We start from the raw sequence: 26,401 nt of genomic DNA on the forward strand, positions 1-26,401 counted from the left end.
TATTTGTCATACACGGTCGTACAAGTACAGCAGTAACGCACAAAAACCCACACACTATAGTGTTATTATATCTATTTCTCCCCACTTCACAATTAATTTTTTTTATTTTGTGTTTTAATCAGTGATTTGTTGAATCCTTAACACTGACTAGCGATAGCGGCTTGCTAGTTGTGTTCTTGTTCATATTAATCTTTAAAATTCTAAATTTATTTATAAAAATAATTAAATTATTTTTTAAGATGCTGATTATGTGCGTTAACATTTACTTTGAACAACACACACACAACTGACAGATGACTGTCAATGATGAAGGCAACATTACTTGCAGCTCCATGTCCATAGTAATTGTGCTGCTTGATCTATTCGCTCCACAACATTTGTCCACTAGAGGTCAGTACAACAAATCCTTAAATTAAGCTTCATTATGAAAAAAAAAAAACCTTTTGCTGAAACTATTGTATGAAACGCCTTGAAACCTGAATGAGGCGTAATTTCGGCAAAATTTCAGTATTAATATGTAATACAAACCATTAAAAAGGCAGGAATTTGAAGGGGGGTGGGGGAGGGGGGGGACGCAATTTAAACGCTAAGGCTAATCCCTCCAGCGGGATTTTTCGGGCACGCGCGCTGGGCTGAGACGTTAGCGCAAGCGCGAGCGCGTTCCTTCCTTTTTTGTCCAGAGAGCTCGCGGGAGAGACGCGGCCGAGCAGCCGGCGCTTATACCTTAAACATGATCTGTCTTTTTCTGACGCTCCTCGCGCACGTTTTCAAGACAGGTACATGCTTTTTGATCTTGATCCGGATTATTTGACGTTCATGAGAGTGTGTTAGGCAGGACATGTATCCATGATAATGCGTCCATGGAGTGAGTAGCCATGCTGGGGTTACATAGTTTTTACTCTGGTCTGTGTGTGTGTGTGTGTGTATTTTACAATGAAACACACTTCATGTTTAGGAATAGACGTGCACGGTTGCTGTTGTCTTTATCTTGTTTTTGTTTTGTATATGCAGAAGGAATAAGACACACACACACACACACACACACATATATATATATATATATATATATATATATATATATCTTAAAGACAGTTTGATCTATACGCTAAGTGTGTGTATATTTTATATATTATACATACATACATACATGCATACTGTACATGCACATAAATAGATATTAAATTTATATACATAAATTATATACACTTCAGGAAAAGAAAAATAGTATGATGTATATTATATTAATATAATATCGTCAATATACTGTATAGCAATGAATTTAATATTTAAATATTTATGCAATTTATTTTTTCCTGAAGTGTATAAATAATTTTGGCTGACTTTTTGTGTATGTATATTTATAAAATAAAACGTGCACAAACAATTGAATTACATTTCAGCTGTACTTGAACTTGACCCTGCTAATAAAGTTCATAGTATTTGTTTGAAACGTCTGTCGTTATTTTGCACAGGTAGTTTAATACAGATAGGCTAACAATTCTGGTTTGGTTAGTTAGCCTAATCCCAGATCACACCCTGAATCTAAGTGCTTGATCTAAGTAATTATTTTATTATTATTTTTTATATTTAACTCTGTCTGCAACACACACGTCTGTTTCGGGATGTTCATTATTCGTTATCTGTTTTGTTTCCTATGCCGTCCTGTGTGACGCCTGAACCTTTGGTCTCCTGCCACACTGAAAACATCTTGTATACAGTTTTAGCCGCATTAATGTGCAGTGTCCCTGAAGCACAGGGTGGAAACCATGACAAAAACTAAGACTCGGCTCTCTCAGAGAGCATGGCTGTATGCCTTTGTCTCTTCACCTGCTTGGATTTGCATAATGCAAACACATTTTAACACTCTTATTAAAATGACCTGTGGTGGAGTGTTACAAGGTGCTGCATTACTATAGGAAGAGTGAAGGGGGGGGGATGCAGCAGCAGCACCATCCTGGTGGTCATGGGAGTTGTAGTTGTGTGATGTGTATGCTGGTTTGTTTAACTCTTGAGTGGGAAAATAATTTATACGCATATCCAGATTTAGATATTTACTTTTACTTTAAATTATATAAAATAATATTGAACGATGGTCATTGTCTCGGAATACAGAATAAAAAAATGAAAGGAAATTAGTATAAAAAGTGTGAGAAAATGTGTATGAATTCTAATTATCAGATTGGACCTGATAAGCAAGCTGGTGGCAAGGAAGAGATGGCATTCGGAAGGATCCTTGAGAGGAAACGGGCTCTACAGGAAACCCATCCTCATAAGCGTAATATCAGATAGCAGGGAGTGTTGGAACGCGGTTTGCCAGTGTTCTGCAAGACGAGCAAGGATTTTTAATAAATTTTGACTTGGAAAACGAACAAGTCTTGGCTTACGAGTACCGAATATCATGCATCACGTTTGCGCTTCTTGTTTTGATGCTGAGCATCACATAATCACAACTGAGCCAATGGTTTTTCTCTCTCTTGAGCTGCGGAATTGTGGGTAATTTTCTCCCCTGCTGGGTCTTAGTGCTGTTTACTATAACACTGTGACCACATAATGACCATATTTTATTTTGTGTCTGTATGCGTGTGTGTACAGCACACATGTAAAGCAAGAGCTCATTAGAGGTGTTAAAAATCCATTTTCTCTCTCTGCTCAAGGCTCAGCCTGCTCTTTGTGTCTGTGTGCGAGCGCGTCATTGGACACCGTGCCACACACCTCTCCTACTTTCGCCTTCATAGACACACACACACTCTTTCTTCTCTACACAGAAACACTGCTCTGTCACGATTCTTTTCAAAGATAAAGTGCAGGTTAATTTGTTTTATTTTTACTTTACAGCAGTGATTCCCTTAGTGTGTCACTCAATTGAGTGTCATTAGAGAGATTTCTTGTTTATTTTTCCGATAAAACAGTGTTTCCGTTGTGTGTGCACGTGTGTAAAAAGAGTGGAGGAAGGCTAACTGTGTAAGATGAAAAGAGGGAGAGCTTACTTTAGCTTCACATACACACACAACACCTGCGCACACAAACGGAAACACTTATCTGTCGGGATTTATTTTTAGGTAAAATGTTTATGCAAATAATTTATGTTTCCATTATTTTTATGGGAAAACTTGATTTGGTTTACGAGTGTTTTGAAATATGAGCCCACTTATGGAATGAATCATGCCCGTAATCCAAGGTTCCACTGTATAATATGAGATGTTGTTTAAGTTAATATGGAGTCCACTTTCGTTGTTAGAAGCTTGGGTACAAAAGTGTAGAAATTTCAGTCCAGAACTATTGAGTGACTGCAGTCTCAAGTCATCAGAGAACAGCTGTCCGGTCGAGTGGAAGTCAAGTGCACCTGCATCCCAAGTGGACCACACAGGTCTTCCATGGGTCCATGGATAAAGAAAAACCTCTGCCAAAAATAATGTGTATATTATTTCTGGAAATACAAATTTACATAGGTTGTAACTGGGGCATAGAGCAAAGGGGTTAAAACTATATATTTTTCTGTTTTTAATCAGCATTTGGCAGCCGCCCTTATCCAGAGTGACTTACATTTTTGTTATTATACATCTGAGCAGTTGAGGATTAAGGGCGTTGCTCAAGCACCCAAAAGTGGCAACTTACTGGTGCTGGGGTTTGAACCTGGGCCATCTATCAGTAGTCCAATGCCTTAACCCCTGAGCTACTCCTGCGCTAAAACGAAACCAAATTCATCTTTCACCCCCAAAATTAACAAAGAAAAAAAAAAAAACTACTGGATTTTAAAATATAAGTAGTTCAGCACGGAATGTTTTTGCATTCTGGCATGAAAAACACTAAAGATTAAAAATTATAAATAGTCTAAAGAGCTACAGATAACCTCAAGTGATTTGGATCTAAATTCTCCTAAAATGTAAAAAAAAAAAAAACAACCCTGAAAACCTGCTTGAAAGGGTTAATAACAAACACCATTTTCCATGTATCCAAGCTCCTGCTCTAGAAAAGGGAAGGTTATATTTGGAAATTAAAACAGACCTTGCCAGGTCACTGTTATTCCCTGTAATGACGCCGGAATGAAGCGTTCTTTATCCGCGCTAGAGAACCAAGGCAAGAGGCGTCGTAAAGAAAACTCTGATGGCGAAATGTTTAAGAGTGAGTCATGAGTCGGGTTTCAATGAGAGGAAAAAGTCTATAATAGTCCTAGTGCTAATGTTAGCATGAGCTTTCCGCTGTGTAAAAGAAATCCTGCCAAATTTAAAACTATCAAAAACAGCTGCTCTTTAGCTAAACTTAAAGCTCATAGAAAGAAATACAAATCAGGAAAGACCATGGAACTTGAAGCTGTGTCTATACTTATGACTGGTAACAAGTGTGCATAGACCATTTGAATTACCAGCAATCGCTTAGGAAAAACTAAACTTTCTTTTACCATGGTAAAATGTTCACGTAAGTCAGTTGCAGCTGTTTTCCAAGCTCTAGTAATGGCTGAATAATGGGACTCTCATGCGTGATGTTTGTGATAATGCTGAGAGCACAATAGACGAGCAATTCTAGACATCATTCTTCTTCACTTGTTGTCCAGACAAAACACACATGCATATTCGTGATATCTTTTGTATCTGATTTTTAAATGCCTTGTATTGTGACTGCTTCGCATCATGTGTGTTGTGTTATGCCATGTTCAGTGTATCATTGTTATGTGAAAAGGACATGTGTGGGTCTGTTTGTGTCTGTGTTCCTATTGTAAGGCTAATTAGCATCTTTTTGGTTGTGCTGCTCTCTCTCTCTCTCTCTCTTTCTCTCTGAAATCCTATTAATACAATTAAAGAAAAAGTACCTTTTTTATCTTTTTAACATTCAGCTACAAAGATCTTACTGTGTACACCCTACAGGAAGTTAAAATTTGTATATAAGTCTAAGCCTACATAAAAATCATTTTGTATCTTAATGCATACCAAGGGATAAATATGCTGGTATATTTTTGGCTGGTTGTCTGACTTAAAATAACACACACATACTAACAGCGCAGTGAAAGTTGGGCTGCTTTTTGTTTTCAGCAAAAACTACCCAGTCAGATTTTTGTTGTGGCTCATAAGCAGTTATTACTTATTGCAAGGGAATTAAACTTGCCACATAGGATATTTCTATTATTGTAGATTAATTTAAATACATTTATAATAAGTCCCTGACTTACAATTGAGTTTCATTCCGGGAGCACGTTCGTAAGTCGGATTCGTTTGTAAGTCAAACGATTTAAAGTGAGTCCTACACCCCTACCTCACCTACGCGGAGTCAGTGCAGTCTGTGCATGACGGTCGTAAGTACAGTTTATCACGTAGGAGAGACAGGGTGTACTTTGACACAAACATAAAATGTAAAGCATAAAAAAAACCTAACACACAGGTTTGATTAGTACCAACCCTAGACTATATAAGGCTTTTAGTTCCGCATTATACTCTCGCGAGACTCTGCTGTGAATCTCGGTGACGCAGTGGGGTCAGCTGACCTTGTCTTTCCGGAGCTGCTTTTAAGTAGTTTATTAGAGAATAACTTATTAGATTGATGTTGATGCAAAGTGTGAAGTTTGACTGGTGTATGCATTTGCAGGATGGACGGGGGTAAATGAGCGCACTTTCATTGCCGTGAAGCCTGATGGGGTCCAGAGGAAGCTAGTTGGAGAAGTTATTCGCCGCTTTGAGAGAAAAGGCTTTAAACTGGTCGGCCTGAAATTCCTGCAGGTAAGAAAAACCCTGAGTCTTAAATAGCATGTATGTGTTTGCACACAAAAAGCACATGAATAGCTAGCATAGTGTTCCATGTTGCTAAAGAAATCACAACAGACACAAGAAAATCTGGATGCTATCGTACTGTATGTTTTCATAGGCATGAGCAGTCTGTCGCATTGCTGAGGCATTACTAAAACAATGCGACACTGACCAATGGTCCAGTTTTTTTTCCTTCTCCTTAGCCCACCTAAGACGTTTCTGATGCTGTCTTAAGTTTATGAGTGTCTTGATACTTGTAGGAATGCAACAGCTGTAGCTCTTTTCCTGAAGATGTCTGTGCATGGTGGCTCTTGATGCTCTGACTCCAACCTTACTCCACTCCTTGTCAAGCTCTCTTTAGATCTTGAATCGGCCTTGACAATTTTCTTGAGGCCTGTTGCTTGTGCATCGTTTTCTACCAGACCTTTTGCTTTAGTTTAACTATCTGTGATTATGCTTTGATACACCACTCTGCGAAGAAAGCCAGCCCTTTCAGCGAAGGCCTTCTGTGGCTTATCCTGCTTGTGCTGTGTTACCCTGCATGGGTGTCAATGTGTGTACCGACCTAAACTGAGAGATACACAGTATTTATACTGAATGAATAGTAATTTACTTAAACCATAATGAAATATTCTAATATTTTGAAATATTACCGAATTTGGGATTTTTATGAGCTGATAATTAAGTTTCACTTTTTTTTGTTGCTTTGATTACGTCTGTGGCATTAATGATGGGAGAGTTGGACTGCCGCATAAAGTCTTCTCGATCGTAATCAAATCAAAAGGCGGTCCAATAAAATATTTGTTTGAGACTTTTTTTTTTTTTTTTTTGGCCACAATTTTTCTGTGTGGTAGGAAAATGAGATAACATTGAGTGCAGTGTTTATTTTACACAGCCGCTTTTGCTTATCTGTATCATTCTTTCAAGAAACTTTATGTTCCACTTTGTTTATCACAAGCCTTTATTTATTGTGTCTGTATATTTATGGTTGTTTAGGCTTCTGAGGAGCAACTGAAGGAGCACTACTGGGAATTGAGAGAGAAACCATTCTACAAAGGACTTGTGAAATACATGAGCTCCGGCCCTATTGTAGCAATGGTAAGACGCACACAAAATTCACGCACTCATCGTCTATATCGCGTAATCCTGTATTCAGGGTCGCGGAGGGCCTGGAGTCTATCCCAGGAGACTTGGGGCACAAGGTGGAGTACACCATGGACAGGGTGCCAATCCATCACAGGGCACACCACACACTCAATCACACACCACGGGCAATTTGGGAATGGCAATTAGCCTAATCTACATGTCTTTGGACTGTGGGAGGAAACCGGAGTACCCGGAGGAAACCACACGATTCATCTAGAGTTTATTCATCTACTCTTCCACATTAGATTCTCTAAGGCTGTTTTCACACAAGGCATGACTGTTTCGTACCATGCCTGGGAACATTTGCTCCTGCCTCCCCCGCTCCCCAATGGCCATCGTTCCTACTTGTTCACACTTTTTCACGCTGTCACATGCCTTCCTACTTTATCAGCTATGGTTGTGTAGGTCAAGGGACAGAAGGTGTTGATGACATCGCATTCTAAACAGTTCCTTGTACAAATACAGTTGGTTTTCATATTTGATTTGAACTGTGCCTGAGTATGCCGTACTGTGGCCGAAACCACCTTTTCCTGAGCATAGTACACCGATCCATGCCTGAGCATTTTATTGTTCACGTTTCGCAAATTTACTGAACCTTGGGGTTATTTAGTTATTTGCACAGAACAGGGTTAACTCAGTGGTTAAGGTGTTGGACTGCGAATCGGAAAGTACCGGATTCAAACCCCAAGACCACCAAGTTGCCACTGTTGGGCTGTTGAGCAAGGCCCTCAACTGCTCAGGTGTTTAATGAGATAAACGTAAGTGGTTCTGGATAAGGGAGTCTGCCAACTGGCGCAAATGTAAATGATGTAAAAACAGAATCCATATTTGGGCCCATAGTGTGAAAGCACCCTAACAGTCTCCTGTATTACATCTGTGTAGTATTAATTCTCACATCTTGTTTATGAATTGTTTGTGTAAACACAACCCATTAAATCTCATATAGGTATGGCAAGGCCTGGATGTAGTGAGAACATCTAGAAAGATGCTCGGAGAGACAAATCCGGCTGATTCTCTTCCAGGGACCATCCGAGGAGATTACGCTGTGGAAGTGGGCCGGTCAGTCATAATGTCTGCTAATTATAATACTAAACTTATTTTGAACCAAGTACCACAATTGGAACTACACTACAGAAGTAGACAAATCTGGTCTGTTAATATTGTATTCATGGTTGCCATAGTTACTGGGCAAAACTTGCACAGCAAGATTGCTAATAAATGTGTAATAGTAATACTGCACTTTAGTTATCCATACCGTATATTCCCTAAACCAGTTATAAGGAAGTGCTTTCAGAAAAACATAGACTGAATAAATTATTTAAATCAGTTAATTTATTTTATAAGAGCTATTTTTAACCACTAATAGAACATTATGTAGATGCAGCTTGCACATATTTTCTCAACTTTATCTGTGCCTTCATCCTGTAGGACTAAACCAGGTCTAAGGATCACACGATTCATATTTATGTAAAGATGACATCCAGACCAGACTACAAAATATGAGCTTAATTTGCACTGACTATTCCTTATTAAACTGATCTACGTTTTGTCTCGTAGGAACGTTATCCATGGCAGTGACTCAGTGGAGAGCGCTCTGAGAGAAATCTCCCTATGGTTCAAAGGGCATGAGCTCGTCTGCTGGGAAGAGAGCACTGAGCACTGGATCTATGAATGATGCCCTCCCCTTCACCACACCAGCACACACACGTACATGCAGCACTGCGCCCTGATGTGTGTCTAGCAATAAAAAATTGTTCCCTAAAGTATAAGTTTACAGATTTGTTACAAAAGCTTGAATTCCTTGTAGCATTTAGCACTAGAGGTCTAGATGTATGTGTGTGTGTATGTGTGTGTGTGTGTGTGTGTGTGTGATGAGCTAAAATATTCTCCAACACAATTCATTTTCAGGACATCGGGTTAGATATCAAAAATACAAATCATTAAAGTTATAGTTTTTGTTGAAATAATGCTTGATATTCATAATGTTTTCCTTGATGGAAGCAAACAAACAAAACTATGATGCTATAAAATCTTCAAAGCATTCAGCAATAATGTTTTAGTCATTATTCAGCGACTACGATCGCATGCCGAGTTCCGTTCCTCTATAGATTACGACTTGTATTGATGCTCGCATTCTTCTTGATTTCTTCCCCCCCAAATAATTTCAAAAGTATTTATGCCCTGGTCTGCATAGTATATCCTGAATTATAAACATGGCCAAGAATTAAAATTTTCGCACTATAATCACTATTGTCAGCCTGCGTGAACAATTATGAATTCAAACCAAGAGATCTAGTACTTGAGTAAGGCAGAATGTTTAACCCTGAACAAAATGCATGTTCTGCATTTACAACAGTCTTGCAAAGAAGGCTTATGTTAGCATTAGCTACAGACCACTCCAGGAACTATATTAACCCTATACATATTTTTAAACTGAAAGAAATGAAAACACTGCACTGTTGCAATTTTGCATGTTACTGTATGTATGAATGAACTGAGTCAGCTTGTTCGCCTTGATGTTACACTTGTTTCTTGTTCTCTGCTGACCAAGTAGTATGCTTTGTTATAAAATAAAGGGTTTTCTAAAGCCGTTTACTTTATATCTTCATGCTGTACAACAATTCATCAGCTGTAATTCAAAACTTTTTTAGGAGAGCAATATACTGTAACCTTTTTATATATTCCACATATGAATATATTGTTAAAACCCTTAATCTAATCTAATAAGTGTATTAGGTTTAAGGAAATTAACAAGCACTGAAATCACACAGGTAAATCTTTTTTAGAGCACGAATATGTTTAATATTTAATATTTAATATTTAACCACACATGAGAACATATATTGTTACATACAGAGGATCAGATCGGTCGTTTATGAACTGTCAATCCAACCAGCAGCCAGTCAGAGACCCCCAACTTGTGTGTGTGTGTGTGAGATCCACAAAATCCAGTCTACTCTGAAAATAAACCCAGCTCACAGCTTACGGGATGGTACATCTTTACTGTGTTTTGTTCTAATTGAATTTAACCGCTGTATTGGTGTATATATTTGAAACGGGTCTCCTTTAAATGTGCTTTCCTATTGTCATTTCGATTCCTGAGCCATCAACGATCTCCTTTTCAGTCACTCGCCTAAAATGACAATTAAGTTTTATGTACCGAGCCTCAATATTTACACCTTTGTACACATCCCTTGGAATTTCCTCGTTACATCACGTAAACAAATTCATAAATAAGACTCATACAAACCAGAGATCTCTGCAAACTCTTTTAACCAAACCCTATTCGCATTCCAGTCAGAATGAACTGCAGATTCAGATCCAGTGAGCTGTGAGCCGGTGGACAGGTGAGAATAGAGCAAGAGCGTGTTTATACATTTGGCAAAAAACTGGGTTATTCTGACAAAGGTAGTTGCATTGAATGCATTTATAATTGCCGTTTAGCTGTAAGATGTAGACGAGAGTCTCGGGTCGTTTGCATTGGAGTAAAGGGCAGTCACGGGGGCAAATCAGCCAACATACAGGGGATAGTTACAATTTAGGGATGGTAAATACAGGCCTTAGGGGGGTAGTTACAGCGCTTACATACAGAATTTAAGGGGCATCTTTAGGAATACACAAGGTATCATAGAGAATATTTTGGGCCAAAGTTACAAGAGGGGGGAGTGCAGGCAAAAAGTGTCTGATAGCATTACTCGGGGACGTAGGACACCTGCCAAACAATGATATGGCTCCTCTCAGCTTTAGACAAGGTAGGCTTAATCTGAGGAGCTTCACTGTCTACCTCCTCAGTCTCATCATCCTCACCATCACCTGGAACAGAAACACATTATAGATCATCAATAATGTGATCTATTACAGTTCAAGTCACAGAATACAGTTAGTCAAGTTGTAATATGATTTTAGGACCTTCTGTCTTGCACATTATTTGTTCATTTATTCATTCATCTTTGGAATTATTTTGTACTGCCACTTGTTCTAGAATTGGGACAACCTCTACAAATGCACCGTGCTATTGTTTTGCGTATGCGTCAGGTGTTCCGTACCTATGCGGAAATCAATGTACCCCTCGCCGCCGCTGAGGACCAACACGTTTTGAACACACTGAGCTTCTGTCTCTGGGGCTGAAGAACCCTGAGACTCTGATGGACTGTCCAGTACACTGCCGTTTAAGGTGGCCAGTACGTTGCCTGGGGGATAAAAAATGCAATATGCTGTATTTTTTACATCGTATTTTAAAATAAAAGACGAACAAATAAATGATTATAATCCTCTTTTAGTAATCAATAGACAATAAAAGCAGAGGTCAGGATGTACCTGGCACTGACACGAAAAACTTGACTGCATCCCGGTGCCCATGGAAGCACAACTGAGCCTGGGCCATGGAGCAGTACGGGATGAAGCTACCGTTGCCTTTATCTGAGCTGCTGTCATCAGCATATACATGAATCACGCCTCCCGATGATGTGGGAGACACCTTGTTCGCTAGAAACAAAGCACAAGAAACCCATTTGCAACATTACATGAGAAATAACAGCAGGTCAATGTAAAAAAAGGAGCAGTTTGTAATTTTAGAGCCCTCTGTTGTCTGTGAGGTGAACTGCAATTACAAGAAACATTTTAATTAACAAGCCGGTTCTTTCCACACTAGAAATGAGTCTGCTGAAACTAAGCCTGCCCTGAGAGAAGTAGAGCGGAGCTAGTTTATGGGCCAGGACCAAAGTCCTAGCAAAAGCCTAAATTTAGACACTAGTGAGACTACTTACATCATTGACATTATTATTACAAACACATTTAAAAAAATTACAAACTCCACCTTGAAATGAAAGAAAAAATGAAATCCCTAAGGATCAATAAAGTATCGATCCATCCATCTATTCATCCATCCATCAATTCAGACTCACTATATAAAAGAAGCATTAGAATCAAATGAAATGACAGGATTCAGAAGTGAGTCTCTCTGCAGGAAATTATGAATAATAATTTTAAAAAAAAATACAAAAAGCTTGCACACACAAATGTATACACAAGGTCATGTTTATGGTTAAAAAAAAAAAAAAGGCCAGAATACACATAACTGGAGTCATGCACAAAGGTTCTAATGAAAACCATGATAAAATACAAAGTGCAACTCATAAGAACTGAATGATCTGATGAAAGTAAACGGGAAAAGAAGATGGAAGATGTAAAAAAAAGTGATCAAACTAAAGGGCAACAGATGGCTCTAAACTTACCTCTAAGGCCAAGAAGTTGTCCTCGATGTAGGACTACAGCTACAGGAATTAAAAAAAGGGAGGGAGAGGGAGCACAAGAGCAAAATCCATCAGACAAAGCAAAGGTGCAGGGAAGGGGGTGAAAAGAAAAGGAAATGCAGATAAAGTAGTAGAGTTGGCAGAAAGGAAATGGAGAAAGATGTCTTAGGAAACACAGTGTCAAAGACGTTGAATAGATAAAAGAAAATAGATCCTCCAAGCAAATCTGTTATTCTCTATTAAAACTTACTCTCAGTCAGAGGGATGGAAATGATGACGCCATTTCCCGTTCCTACCCACAGTCGGTTCCCTCCGATCAGCAGAGCCGTTATACGAACAAATGAGAAGCCCAACTTCCCTGTACCTGTCAATCGAAGCCAAAATAAAGCAGAGATCAACTGCTGAGGCTTTGAATTCTGCAAACTCAAACTGTTTTCTGTAACCCGTATATATTCAGTGCTGTGAAAAAATATTTCACTTAAAATATTCACTCAAAATCAATAGAAATTACAGAACAGGTGAAGAAAAGGCTCATTACAATACATCAGTCTGGGAGAGGTTACCAACCTGAGGCTCTCATTATCTAAAAATAGAAAAGAAATGGAAGAATGTTGAACCTTCCCAGAAAAGTCCAACCTTCCAAACTTACTGCAAGTGCAAAATAATAATTCATCTAGGCAATCATATAAGATCCAAGGAAAACATCCAAGAATGTGCAGAAATCTCTCACACTAATAAAGGCCAATGTTCTGGACCTGGACACTATCCAAAAGGCATGGGGAATAAATTGCCTCCATAGAGATTTAACCACTGATAGCCCAAAGGATCATTGAGTTTCATCTGAATTTTGCCACAACATCCTTGATGATCCCCAAACCTTTAGGAAGAAGGTTATATTGTATGGACTGATGAGTCACAAGTTGTTTGGAATGAAAAGGGTCCTTTTACATCTGGTGTAAACCAAACAAGGAATTCCACAAAAAGAACATAGCAAGCACAGGGGTAGTGGTGGTGATTTTGTGTGGGGGTTTTTCTGCTTCAAGATCTGGGGAACTTCCCATAATTGAGAAAATAACATGAAGCACACCCTCTACAATCCTGAGAATCCTGAAGGAGAATCCTGCAGGTCTGCAAATTAAAGCTCAAGTTCTGCTAAGTTCTGCAGCGATACCAAGTGATCCTAAGTACAGAAGTAACTCGACCTCTGAAAAACTCAAAATGAATAAGGTTTTGAAGTAGACTAGTCAAAGTGTAGATCTGATCCCATAATGAGGGACCTGAAAAGAGAAGTTCATGTTCAAAACCCTACACAATAAGGCTGGACTAAAGCAGTTAAAGCAAAGAAAAGTGGCCAAGCATTCAGTTACACTAGGGTCTGAGACCTGTCTTCAGTTCTCAACAGTGTGTAGGTGCAGTTGTTCCTGCTGAAAGTGATACAACTAGCAATAGAGTTCAGGGACAATTCCTTTTTTATAAACGGTTAATTTAGATTTTAGATAACTGTTTTATTTTAATATAGACAGTCACCTAAACAATACAATGTTCAGGTGGTCTTGGTTCGGGTTGGATTTGGTAAAAAACCTGATGGAAAGGACTGGATGGTATTCCTACTGAAGTGTTATTGGGATGTCACTGGGATGTAGCTACATTAATAGGGTTCTAACCTCTTAAGGATTGTGCTATGACCATGGTACAGTATGTCCATGCCACATTGTAGTAGACTGGACTAAGTTGATAGTACGTTCTTCTAGTGCCTACCATTTTTATAGAACGCATGCAGGAGGGTATCAAGTTCCTCACACTATCACTTTATGATGAAAAGGATTGCACAAATTTATAGCAACCCCCCAGACTCAAAGATAACCTAAGCGCCTAATAAGAGCATGGTGAGATCTGACCGGACATGGTAATAACTCGGTTGGATTTCACTGGATATGGTGAGAGCGAGATCATGTAAGTGAGAGAAAATTAGTGACAACATGATAGATGCATTGAGAACCTGAGAGGGAGGTGATTAGAAAGTAGTATAAAACATGATAAATGCAAATTTTTTCATTTTGACCCCGTTCCTGCTGCATTCGTAGATATTTTTAGGATGCAGTGGGAACTTCATGGGCTTTGTCAGAGTGTGATGGAGCCCTTGGGAGATGTGTGCACAAACAGAAAAAATCAAAAGGAAGTGAATATTTTCTACAGCACTGTAAATGAAATGACATGCAGATAACATTCACTTAGATTTTATTCAATAAGAGAACAAGCGTTACCAAGCATCTTGCTGACATAGGGCTCGATGTCCACATCCTGAAGGTGCTGGTGTGTGAGCGCATGGTACAATCGCAGCGTAGAGTCTAAACGGATGGACACCCAAACGCCATCCCCAATCCAGGCAAGTTGCCTGACCTGGCTCTCCCTGCGAGGGTGAGCGTCAAATGATTTCTACAAAGAGAAATGAAAAAGTGAAGAATAAGTTACCAAAGGGAAAGAAATGAAAAAGGACATAAGGAATAAGATATCACGGTGGCTTAGTGGTTAGCATTGGTTGCATCTCCAAGGTCTGGGATCGATTCCTGCCTTTGTGTGCATGGAGTTTCCATGTCCTCTTCATACTTGGTGGGTTTCCTCCCACAGTCCAAAGACATGCAGATTAATTGGCTTTCCCCATATTGCCTGTAGTGTGTGAATGAGTGTGTATGTGTATGTGCTCTGCAATAGATTGGCACCCCATCCAGGGTGTACCCCGTCCCATGCCCTAAGTCTCATGGCATAGGCTCCAGGCCCCTGTGACCCTGTATACAGGATAAAGCGGTATAGACGATGAGTGAATCAGTAGTAACCCCTCTTACACAGAACTTGGACAGACAATCCAAGCAATAAGTCCAATAACAAATAATTGAGAGAATGGAGCGAGGAAAAGATGGCAGACATTGCTCGTTCTTTTAACATGAATCGTTCAACCGGCACGATTCTAAAGAACTCTGTACTGTAATATTCCATGTATAGCCAATTGTGTTAGTATAATAGTACCTATATATTAATTGAATATTAATTAATAACTTAATATTAATGACTTCTATTTTTTCCAGTAAATATATAAAATGGTCACGGAGTGTTCTTATGATTTTAAGCTTAAAAAGAAAGAGAAAAATCTCCAAAAAGAATCCTATTTATTTGTTAAATTGTTTTTGAGTATGACCGATACATTATTTGTTGAAGTTACAAACAAATTGGACTTACCAATAGATACTTGTTCGTATGTAGTGGACTTACTGCATTTTAAATTGCTGCAGTATAAGAGGAATTAATTACTTATTCTACCAAAAAAGAAGAAGAAGAAGAAGAAGACCGAAGAGTACTTAAAGTGTTCGATTATTTCCCTATAAGTCCATGCCATATTGGCTTGACATGTGTCTGATATATAATCTAATATTAAATGTTCAAAAAACAATCATTAAAGAATGTGTACGGTTTGATCTTACCTCAATTTGCATGCTCTTTGGCTGGATTACATGGATTTTGTTCTTGTAGCCACACCAGACTTTGTCATGGACCACAGCCATACAGCGAATAGAGTGGTGAGGGCGGCCCAGGTCCATCAGATGATAGTTAGACAGGTCCCACTGACCATCTGTGTGATCACATGCATACACAAGAACATCTCACTAATCTGATTTATTTAAGCAAATATAGGGATAAAAACATCCAAGCCAACGTCAATCACAAAGTAAAAATCATGACTTAAACAGAAGTAACAAAAAATACTAACAGTTTAAGAGAGAGAAAAAAAACTTTTGTCCCTAGCGTATATAAGTTGAATTGACATTTAACTGCAATTTTCAGAAGCATTAGGATTTCTGAATAACCAGCTGAGTGTAAAAGCTTACTTTATACAATTATTAAACACAAGTTCACCCAAAAATTATTTATACCTGTGGGGGCACCAGAACACCATCTGCACTACATTGAGTCCTGCACGGTGCCCGGCAATGCATTTTTAAATTTTCACTAAAAATCAAATGCTGCATTGTATTACTGAACTGCTCGTTAGTTTATGCTTAACATATGCTTGTTAATTGACGCTTAATTGATGCTTTAATTCAGTTTGAGGATTTACAGCTGAAAATTCCCCTGAATGAAGTTGCTGCAAAGTTGAAAAATAAATCAGTTTTTTTACCTCCTCTGTCCACAAATGTGTTTGGAATAGACTGTGTACAGCAGTGAACTGGCCTTCCTGCTGTTGAATATTAATTATTAAGTTTAGAGCGACCGCAGCTCTAGCTAAGAAAGTGTTGGCACCCTTGTTTAAATCAGACTTGAGTATTACAGTAATTCACTGGTGTTAACAGGCTTAAATCGTTAATAATAAAAAAATATATATATATTACACGGTGTTAAAGTGCCCACAGCTAGAAAGATGGATAATAAAAAATAATAATAAATAAACCTTCAGCTCTGTGGAAAATGGCGAGCGTTCCATCTGCCAGTGCCACCAACACCCTCCCTTTAACATGCCTGATGGAGACAGAGGGGGTTATACATCTAACACATGACCTAAAACTGTCCTTATAATGCATTTGTCTAAAGAATGAGCTTGTTGTTGAGCCTCTACTTACACTAGACTGAGAACAGAATCTTTAAGTTTGATGGAGTGGAGGCACTTCTTCCAGTTTGCCACTGCAGAATGCACATACAACCTGAGGGATGAGTGCACAGAGAGGTTACACACCTGGTCTTGAAATGTGTTTGGATCCTATTGTACTGGATAACATTTACTGTACATGAATTTTACATGGATAAGATGGATTTTGGATGGCTAAGATTAGATGCTCACCAGCCATTCTGGGCCCCGAGCCACATGGTGGGTGCAGCACTGGTTCCAGCGCGTTCATCTCCTCCTTCTTCTGAGCCTGTGGGTGCTGATATCACTTCCTCCTTAGTGCCACCACCCTCACTAAACACATATATTTATACAACAATTTTAAAGTCATCATACATAATTACTAAACCACTAATAATTACAATATATGACATTTGGGCATGCTGCCATGGCAACCGAAACCTCCCATGATGAGCTGTTTAGTTTCGACCAATGACAGGATGAGTTAATTATGAGTCTGTTTTCCACTTGTCTCGTATCTATATGCCAATATGATAGTTGTGGTGTGTGTGTGTGTGTGTGTGCTTGTATCTGTTACCCGTGTGAATTATCTGTAAAGACATGTTCAGTGAACGTTCCAGAAGAGGCGGAGCTCTCTCCTTCCTCATTTGGCCCCGCCTCCTCTGACACTTCCATGGCTTCAGTGGCTTCCTCTGCTGATTGGGACACTGCCAGCCGGCTACAAACTGGTGCTGTGGGTGCTACACACACACACACACACACACACACTTTTTATTTATAGGATTAACACCAGGGTTGTGGGGTTGAATCTCATGAACCCCATGCTTAGTGGGTTTCCTCCCACAGTCCAAAGACATGCAAAGTAGCTTAATTGCTCTAAAAGTAGCCTAATCTCCCAGAGGGTGTGTAGGGGGAATCCAAAATATGACATGACATAATAGTGAACTGAATATAAATAGTGAACTAATAGTGACATTATTTTTGCCAGAGAACTTTTTTAAATATTAATTAATAACTTAATATTTTCAGTGTATATATATATATATATATATATATATATATATATATATATATATATACTGGTCACATAGTGTTTTTATGATTTCAAGAGAAAGAGAAAGAGAAAAATCTGCAAAAAGAATCTTATTTATTCATTAATTAATTTGTTTTTTAGTATGACTGATATTAAGGAAATAAAAGTACATTTTCAAGATAAAAAAAGGCACATTTATTATGCGAAACTCTCTTTTTAGTCATTTTTTGACGTTTAGATGGATCTCCAGTTTCCATCTACAAAAAAAATGCATGATGCTTTTGTTCATTTGTTAAAAAAAAAAAAAAAAAAAAAAATTTTCATGGTGTTCACTTAAACAGCACTTTTGGAAAAGGGGGAAATAGAGGGCGTGTAAAGTATAAAAAGGTATTGATTGAGGAGCGTCGCAGCTGGAGCATTAACAGCCACAGTGTGGGTGACCTCAGAGACCCATGTTTAAAGGAAAGCAAATAGCAAAATATGGGACCTTTAATTACTATATAAAACATCTTTAAGATTATTTTCTAATGACAATCAGAAAACATTGAATCAAAATGCTTAAATTGTTTTAAAATCTCCTTATACACCAATCAGCCATAACATTACAATGCAAAACATTCTGCCCAGTATTGTGCAGGTCTCCCTTGTGGCAGCTCTGGTCCCTCGGGCATGACTCCACAAGACCTCTGCTGAGTGCATGGGTGAGCCTTGGGTGCCTATGATCCTGTCACCAGTTTTCTGGTATATAATTGACAATCCATATTAATGTGTTAATGTTTTGTGGTGCTAATGTTATGGCTGATCAACATATGTATTCTTTGAATATTGAGTCTCTTTCACATCTTTACAAACAATTAGAAAAGTACAGTATGTACTACAGCTCACCATGTCCTTTGTCCAGCACTGGGGTGTCCGTGCGTGAGGAGCAGTTACTACGCACTACGCTGCAGTTGGTTGCACATCCCACCAGTGTAATACCAGCTAGCATGCCCTCCACTCTACCAGTATCCTCTGAACTACCATCACCCTGCTGCTCCAGAAATATCTCACCAGCAGGGTAATCGTTCTCGCTGGCCGCTGCACAGGCAAACATAATTCACATTTCAACAAATTTAGAAAACAAGGAAAAGACAGATATCAGGATTTCAGATATCTAGGGAGTGTAGCTCTCACCTGGAACACTGGAGATGCAGAGCACGTGGGCATTACACACATTAAACTGGTCGACCAGTGACCCGGGCTGATTGGCATCGATAATGACCACCTTACTGGCTGAGTGGGTGCTGGTTAGAATCCACACACGGCTACTCATCGAGTCTGTCTCATGCAGCTCCTTAGGCTGAGAGAGAGAGAGAGAGAGAGAGCGAGAAAGAGAGAGAGAGTGTGTGTAGGTGAGAGAAGCAGAGATAGATACAGTCAGTGAGATCTGTAAAAGCAATATGCAAAGGATAGAAAAAAAAATGATAAGCAACATTATCTTTCTAGTGGAAGTTTTAGTAATTTTCTTGTATTTGTGTTTAAATTATTTTCTCTGCATCTATTAAACTGTGCATTGGTGTGTTTGAGTGTGAGAGGTCTGCACTTTTATTATTAGTTTTTAAATGGTATTATAGTGTATATCCATAACAAATACTTTCTTACATTGTTGTAGTGGTTACGTACCGGAAAAATTAGCAAGGAACATCGCTAATGACACTCGTGTGAGCACATACTAACGGAATCACTGCTGTAAAGTAAAACAAACATAAAAATGAACCTGCACTTTACCTTTAAATAGAATCGCGACAGAGCAGAGTTTCTGTGTAGAGCAGTGTGTGTGTGTGTGTGTGTGTGTAATTTTATACCGCGCCGGATCACACACTCTCTCTCTCTTCCCTTTAGGCTATGTTTACACTGCAGGTCTCGATGCCCAATTCTGATTTGTTGCCTATATCTGATTTTTTTAACTGTCTGTTTACACGTTCCTTTAACTATGACTCATATCTGATGCACGTGTTTACACTTGCCATGCCATCTGAAACATTGTGCAAGGGAGGTTCTAGCGCTACACTCTAGTCAAGATAGACGAAGGTGAAGTATGCTCGACGCTCTGCAATATATGAAAAGTTTGCGAAACGTCACCACGATTTTAAAACGGAGGAGGAGGAGAAAAAAACTGCATAATTGCAGCCTGCGCATATGCTTCATTCACCAAATACTGATTTCTTAATGTTATTTAGCCCAAATAAGCATTAAAAAGAGGGGGCTGGGTGTTTTTCCTTTTCCATGTCACCTGGATGTTACAATTAAATATACATCATTAAACCACGAAGAAGTTGCAGGTTTAATCTGATTAAATAAATATCTAATTTATTTCCACATATGAAGGAGGCCTGAAACTGATCTCGAAATATCGGAATGCATGCGTTTCTTTGCCTGTTTTCCATGGACATAGAACATATCCGATAAGTGGCAAAAAATCGGAATTGGGTCACATTTACCGGACAGTGTAAACGTAGCCTTAGTGTGTGTGTGTGTGTGTGTGTGTGTCAAATAAGAGAGAAGAAAGGTTTACTGTGTAAGATGAGAAGGGGGAGACGAGAGGGACTTATTTTTCCCTTTTTTTTTAAGGTAAAGTGCTTTAAAGGTTAATATTTTTATTTTTACTTTATATTTTGTATTATTTATTTTTATGTATTCATTTATTTGGGCTATGGAACAAATAATTAAAGTTTTTATTATTTCTTATGGGAAAATAAAATTTGGTTTACGAGTGTTGTGGAATACGAGCCTGCTTCCGGAATGAATTATGCTCACAATCCAAGGTTCCACTGTAATGGCTTTTTTCTGTCCACTATTCCATAAAGCCCAGTTCTATGGAGTGTACGGCTTATTGTGATCCCATGAACAAATACACCAGTCTCTGCTGTGGAACTCCGCAGCTCCTTCAGAGTTACGTTTGGTCTCTGTGCTGCCTCTCTGATTAATGCCCTTCTTGCACGGTCTGTGAGTTTTGGTGGGCGGCCCTCTTTTGGCAGGTTCGTTGTGGTGCCATGTTCTTTCTATTTGAAGATGATGGATTTAATAGTGCTCCAGGGATCATCAAACATTTGCAATTTTTCTAGAACCCAACCCTGACTTGTACTTCTCAACATCTTTGTCCCTGACTTGTTGCATGGTCTTTATGGTGTGATGCCTCTTGCTTAGTGGTGTTGCTGCCTTTGGGGCCATTCAGATAAAGTGTGTTTAAACTGACAGATCATGTGACACTTAGATTGCACACAGCTGGACTTCATTTCAGTAATTATGTGACTTCTTTTAGATTTAAAATTTTTTTAAATTCTTTTTTTATATATCACTTTTTCTTATTTCATTTCACCAGACTATTTTGTGCAGATCCATCACATAAAATTCAGATTAAAAAACATTTAATTTACAGGTTAAAATGTAACAAAACATAAAAAATACCAAGGGCGGGGTAGTTTCGCAAGGCACTGTATATGAGTATATTCACGGTGTGACATATAAGATGGTTGTGTTGCTGTTTACCTTCTTCTTCTCTGGTGAGCTGTGTTCACTCTTGTTCTCTCCTCCCTCGTCGTCTCCAGTCAGAGGATCTGTGCCATTGGCCGTTAGCTTCATGCCGGCCTCTTGACTGGAAGTCCTCCACCCAGTCAGGTCCACTCCAGCGGCACACCACAGCTACACAAAGTCAACAAAAGATGATTCATTCTGCATGGTTTCTACAGTACAGAAGTGCCAGAAATCTCATTACAGATGTGTGTCCTACCTTCCTGTTAGGATCCTTTTCCACCAGAGGGCGGCAGTATACAGGCACGGGGACGTTTTTCATGCGGGTGTCCTCTTTTTCATTGGCCTGTGAGGAGACAAGAAGGTGGGGACAGTTATAAAGCTGCTAATGACACTGCTTAATGTGTAGAAAAAGGCCCGGGGCGGAAGCCGCATTATGGCCTGGTTTAGATGGTGCAGAAACACAGACAGAGAGCCAGAGAGAACCAGTGGTTAAACTACAGTACAACACTACAAGAGCTAGCAGTGGTTAGAGCAGGGGTGTCAAACTCATTTTAGGTAAACGCCTACGTTACCATGGTTGCCACACAAGGGTAGATTAATAAAAGAATCTGTTATGGGTTAATTAAATACATCAATGACTTCAAAGGTGTTTATCTATAAACACAAACAGAGAGCAGGATCAAACATAAATGACCTTGAAAACAGTGAGAAAAGAATGAAATTCATTACATTCCCTATACAGTATATATTGCAAAACAAATTTGGTGCTTTATGGCCCTGACTTTATTGCACTTAAATAACAGGGACAAGCTTCTATGAATGTTTCACAAGATTACATTAATTCAAATTGATTTGGCGGTTCAGATTTAAACTGATATCGGGCCACAAGTCACATGTTTGACACCCCTGGTTTATATTTAAGTGAAAGACGTACAAACGTGCTCAACAGCGGTTAAACAATACTGTACACTGACTTTAAAGGCAGAAACAACAGCCAATAGCAACCGTTTAATTGTAGGAAAGAATTTATCATTTTACCAATCTGATACTGTAGTCTAATTGTCTGGGAATCACTGTTGATATCTGTAGGTCTTGTTTAGCAGATATCATGTGCATCAATATCGTGTTGCTATGTGCTGGAGGTGTTCTTGCTCCATTAGACTTTGTTAAACCTTTCAAAGAACCTTAAGGGATCTTTGTCAGACCTGAAGGGGCGGAGCTTTGGTTAGATTTGACTGCTGGGCAACGTTTGGGTTAGATTAGGGGGCGGAGTTATAAAGGGGGGGCGGGGAAGGAGAGGTGCATGCTAGTCCTCTGCCGGGCAGACTTGCCTGCGGCCTCTTTCCTGCGGCGTCCTGAGCGCTGTCTGCCTGGGGACCCGTCTGCAGGAGATCACAGTTAGAGCCTCGGCGACACACGGTCACCGCTGGCAACCCTGACACATACTGTACACACTTACACCAAACTAACATGAGCTGCTGATGCTCCAAGATCCAAGATCGTTGTATCTGTGCTCTACTCAAACCTGTTACTGCTTGATACAAGCTACTTACAAGCATCGTTCCATTATGATTCTTCAGGATTAACTCGTTAACTTAATCAATGATTACTATGTTTCATTAAACAACCAGATAAAACACCAAAAGTCATTTCCAAGACTAATCTAAAACCGCAACTATCCAATGGAAATGGATTAAAATGTACTTGTACAGCAGTTTAACAAGAAATCCAGATGTGTACTGTAGATCTTGAGCCCTAATAAACAGTACAAGGAAGAAACCTTGACAGGAACCGGGCACAGAAAGGAACCGTCCCTCTTTATTTCTAGTAGAAGTGGAGTATGTAAAATAAAAGTGAGCTAAATGTGTTGAAATTATGTTTGTCATGAGTAATGTGATGAGCACAGGGAAGTTTTTATGGTTACAGCAGGATGTCTTGAGCACAGATCTGGAGTATTCAGGTGAAATTTGACACTGGGGGGTGAGACATGGCAGGAGTCCGAAACTGGGTGAAAAGGATGGCTAATAACAGACGAGTGTTACCTCATATACACATGTAGAAAACCTCATATAGAAAAGAGCACCTACTGCCACATTCAATTGTGCATGAAAATAAACTATATTGCCAAAAGTATTCTCTCGTCTGCCTTCACATGTATGTGAACTTGAGTAACATCCCATTCCTAATCCATAGAGTCCCTTAATATGACCCTCTACAGCTCTAACAGCTTCAACTCTTCTGGGAAGGCATTCCACAAGGTTTCCGAGAAACGCATTTGTGTGGACAGACACCGATGTTGGACGAAAAAGCCTGGCTCGCAGTCTCCGGACTAATTCTATCAGGTTGAGATCAGGACTCTATGCAGTCCAGTCAAGTTCTTCCACACCAAACTCGCTCATTCATGTCTTTATGGACCTTGCTTTGTGCACTGGTGCGCAGTCATGTTGGAACAGGAATTAGGGCGTCCCCAAAATGTTCCCACGAAGTTGGAAGCGAGAAACTGTCCAAGATATCTTGTTTTGCTGAAGCATTAAGAGTTCCTTTCATTGGAAATAAGGGGGCGACCGAACTCCTGAAAAACAACCCTACACCAGTTCCACTCCTACACCTTGTGGAAAGCCTTTCCAGAAGAGTTGAAAAGTGTGGGCCAACATAACATGGATTTAGAATTGGATGTTACTTAAGTATGTCTATATGTATATGAAGGCAGGGGATCGAATACTTTTAAAAATATAGTGTATATTATGGATGGCTTCTATCATGAAAGGATGTGATATCTGTTACCCTAATGACTCGAGACCAGGAAAAATTCTTCTAGTGCAAAAAAAAGCATTTAAGAAATCTCCTTATTCTCATTCTCGCTACTTCTACTTATCTTACATTTCATCCCATTGCTTATTATCTTTCCTGGTTTTAATAACAGTCCTACTCAAGGCTTCATAACTGAGCAGACGGAGCTGGAAGAAAAGCGGAAGGACAAAGGTGAAGTGGCTCTACCTGTTTAAAGCGGGGTGGCACGCTCCAGCCACAGGCCTGCATGAGGCCATCGTCCCGGCGCATGTGCTCGCGGACCTGCCGGTACTGCTCGCGTCGCTGCTCCCTACGGACTGAGAGCGCGGAGTCGCTAAGGAGAGATGCAACACCATTACTGGGCAGTCTAGGGAGCAGAAAGACAGAGAAAGGGAGAGACAGAGGGGGCGAGCGGTCCGCAAAAGAGCGTCAGTGAGCCAGCCAGCCAGCCGCGTACGCAAAAGTGATAGAAAGAGAAAGGGGAAGAGTTAGAGAGAGTGAGAGAGAAAACAAAATTGGGGCAGTGGGTTAGAGGTGAGACTGAAAGAAAAACAGCGCAGCTCTACGTACTGAAAAACACATATGCGTGAAGAGAAGCCCAGCTGTGAGCACACATGCATTATACTGATTTGTGTCTATGAATGTATGAATGTATGTATATTTATAGAAGGATGGATATGTTTAGTGCAGCAGGGCGTGCAGCACAGCAGTTTAGAAAAAATAGCTAGAAAAGACAAGAATAATGTACTGGATACAGTACCAGCAATATGCACAGAGAAATCCACTAATATTGACATGTACGCAAAAGTATTTGTTCATGTAGCATTAACAGAACAATTCGCTAAGTGATTAATATTTCAGATGTGTCTTACTGTAAATGTTACACCACCTCCTGTCTCTGTAAGCATGTAACCCACCCAACTTAACTAATCATTAATAATATAACATGCTAATGTTTTCAAGACATTTGGAGTGTTTGTGTGTCTTATGCCTAGTGTTCCTGGGAGAGGTTCACTGAGACCCAGACTAGGATAAAGGCAAGTACCCAAACAAGTACTAAATGAACATTTCAGGCCAAACTGGATAAATAAGTGCACAAATTACATCACGTACTAACTAGAGGTACAAAACAACATGCAAATGAGGTGTCTTCAATAGCCAGGGTGTGTTCAGATTTCAAAGAAACTCCACGATAAGTCAAAAACGAAACTGAAAATGAAATAATAATGGTGAGTAAAGGCAATGAGATGCTTTGTAAGACCACAATGTGAACATGAGTATGCATTTTTAAAGCTCTAAGTGCTGTCTACACGATAGATGTACGAATATCTGTTGAATATCTAATAAAAAAAACAACTGTTGCAATAAGAAAATTGAATTGTGATGTTTTTGGAGATAGTATGGTATAATTTATTATAATATATTCATATCTAAGTGAGGTTTTTATCATTTTCCCTACAAGCCATAGTAAATGTGCTTGTGCACACTTAATACCTGACCTTCAGGCGTATTAGTTTGTCTATTTATCCAATTGCAATCCCAAAACTGACTTTCAAACTTATTAACCCCCATTAATGCAATGATTACCAAAGCTTCAGCCTGCACTGTTAAACATTTCATTGGACGTTCCAGTGCAGTCCTTATGCCTGTGGTCTATGTGTATAGTGTATAATACAGTACTGTGTAAAAGTCTTGAGCCTTAATAATAAATAATGTAGATTATTAAAAGGAACAAATGTTTGGCTGCAAAGTGCCTAAAGATACAGTTTAAAAATTGGTTGTTTATGCAACAACCTCAGCAGCAACATCATTTCCCCCCTCGTCTGTTCCAACCACTGGCATGTTGCATCACCGGTACAGTATACTCATCACCGCCTGATCATCTGTCATCATCTGCACTTGTTTCTCACTGGGTCATGCCTTAAATGAGATGTTTTTTCACTTGAATGATTCATACGTCACTGTGTGGCTTAACAAACAAAAACATTTCACTGGAACTGGTCATGTACTGCACTACTGTACACCGCATCACGTTCCTTCCGATCCTACATCACTGCTTAGCTGGGCACAGCATCTTTCAGAGATCGAGGAAGACATGCATCATGCGTTTTTTGTTCTGAACTTCCTCTAGATGTCTAGTATTTGGGTTTGATTGATGGTACTTAGTTAGTAACCTGGTAACTCAGTGTAAGGATCTATACAATGACGGAAACTTCAAAGCACTTTTATAAGTCTAAATGTAAATGTAAAAGTGCAGGGACTGGACAAAAAAAACGAGAGACAAACAAAAACTTTCTTCCGGTTGTGTCCAGCAACA

General features: G+C 39.3%; 2 protein-coding genes across 16 annotated transcripts in view; one reads left to right on the top strand and one right to left on the bottom strand.

Annotated features, from left to right (window-relative positions):
• Window positions 1–629: 629 nt before the first annotated feature.
• Window positions 630–8,644, top strand: nme3 (NME/NM23 nucleoside diphosphate kinase 3). The gene is made up of 5 exons (XM_053514237.1): window positions 630–776; window positions 5,578–5,708; window positions 6,732–6,833; window positions 7,828–7,940; window positions 8,439–8,644. The coding sequence occupies exons 1-5, from the start codon at window positions 731–733 to the stop codon at window positions 8,554–8,556; spliced, it is 510 nt and encodes a 169-aa protein (XP_053370212.1). The 5' UTR covers window positions 630–730; the 3' UTR covers window positions 8,557–8,644.
• Window positions 8,645–9,370: 726 nt separating this feature from the next.
• Window positions 9,371–26,401, bottom strand: part of mapk8ip3 (mitogen-activated protein kinase 8 interacting protein 3) — a 47,315-nt gene continuing 30,284 nt past the window's right edge. For 8 of the 15 annotated variants that reach the window (XM_053514233.1, XM_053514224.1, XM_053514232.1 and 5 more), the window contains 17 exons: window positions 24,292–24,451; window positions 22,626–22,676; window positions 21,551–21,637; window positions 21,310–21,462; window positions 18,955–19,120; window positions 18,667–18,858; window positions 17,326–17,488; window positions 16,962–17,081; window positions 16,744–16,824; window positions 16,575–16,642; window positions 15,610–15,758; window positions 14,398–14,569; window positions 12,384–12,497; window positions 12,116–12,154; window positions 11,199–11,366; window positions 10,928–11,071; window positions 9,371–10,694 (listed from right to left, as the gene is read on the bottom strand). In XM_053514233.1, coding sequence (XP_053370208.1) covers window positions 10,573–10,694; window positions 10,928–11,071; window positions 11,199–11,366; window positions 12,116–12,154; window positions 12,384–12,497; window positions 14,398–14,569; window positions 15,610–15,758; window positions 16,575–16,642; window positions 16,744–16,824; window positions 16,962–17,081; window positions 17,326–17,488; window positions 18,667–18,858; window positions 18,955–19,120; window positions 21,310–21,462; window positions 21,551–21,637; window positions 22,626–22,676; window positions 24,292–24,451 — 2,149 coding nt within the window. In that variant the 3' untranslated portion in view covers window positions 9,371–10,572. The remainder of the gene's footprint in view (window positions 10,695–10,927; window positions 11,072–11,198; window positions 11,367–12,115; window positions 12,155–12,383; window positions 12,498–14,397; window positions 14,570–15,609; window positions 15,759–16,574; window positions 16,643–16,743; window positions 16,825–16,961; window positions 17,082–17,325; window positions 17,489–18,666; window positions 18,859–18,954; window positions 19,121–21,309; window positions 21,463–21,550; window positions 21,638–22,625; window positions 22,677–24,291; window positions 24,452–26,401) is intronic. The other 7 variants (XM_053514235.1, XM_053514229.1, XM_053514226.1 and 4 more) reach the window with 4 other exon arrangements.

The sequence above is a fragment of the Clarias gariepinus genome, chromosome 16 (genome assembly GCF_024256425.1).
Source record: "Clarias gariepinus isolate MV-2021 ecotype Netherlands chromosome 16, CGAR_prim_01v2, whole genome shotgun sequence".
Taxonomy (NCBI): Eukaryota; Metazoa; Chordata; class Actinopteri; order Siluriformes; family Clariidae; genus Clarias; species Clarias gariepinus.

Bases quoted from the DNA above. Each gene is read 5' to 3' on its own strand.
- nme3 (XM_053514237.1), top strand. From the start codon at position 731: ATGATCTGTCTTTTTCTGACGCTCCTCGCGCACGTTTTCAAGACAG. The intron at 777-5,577 runs GTACATGCTTTT...ATGCATTTGCAG, and splicing joins CGCGCACGTTTTCAAGACAG to GATGGACGGGGGTAAATGAG. The intron at 5,709-6,731 runs GTAAGAAAAACC...ATGGTTGTTTAG, and splicing joins TCGGCCTGAAATTCCTGCAG to GCTTCTGAGGAGCAACTGAA.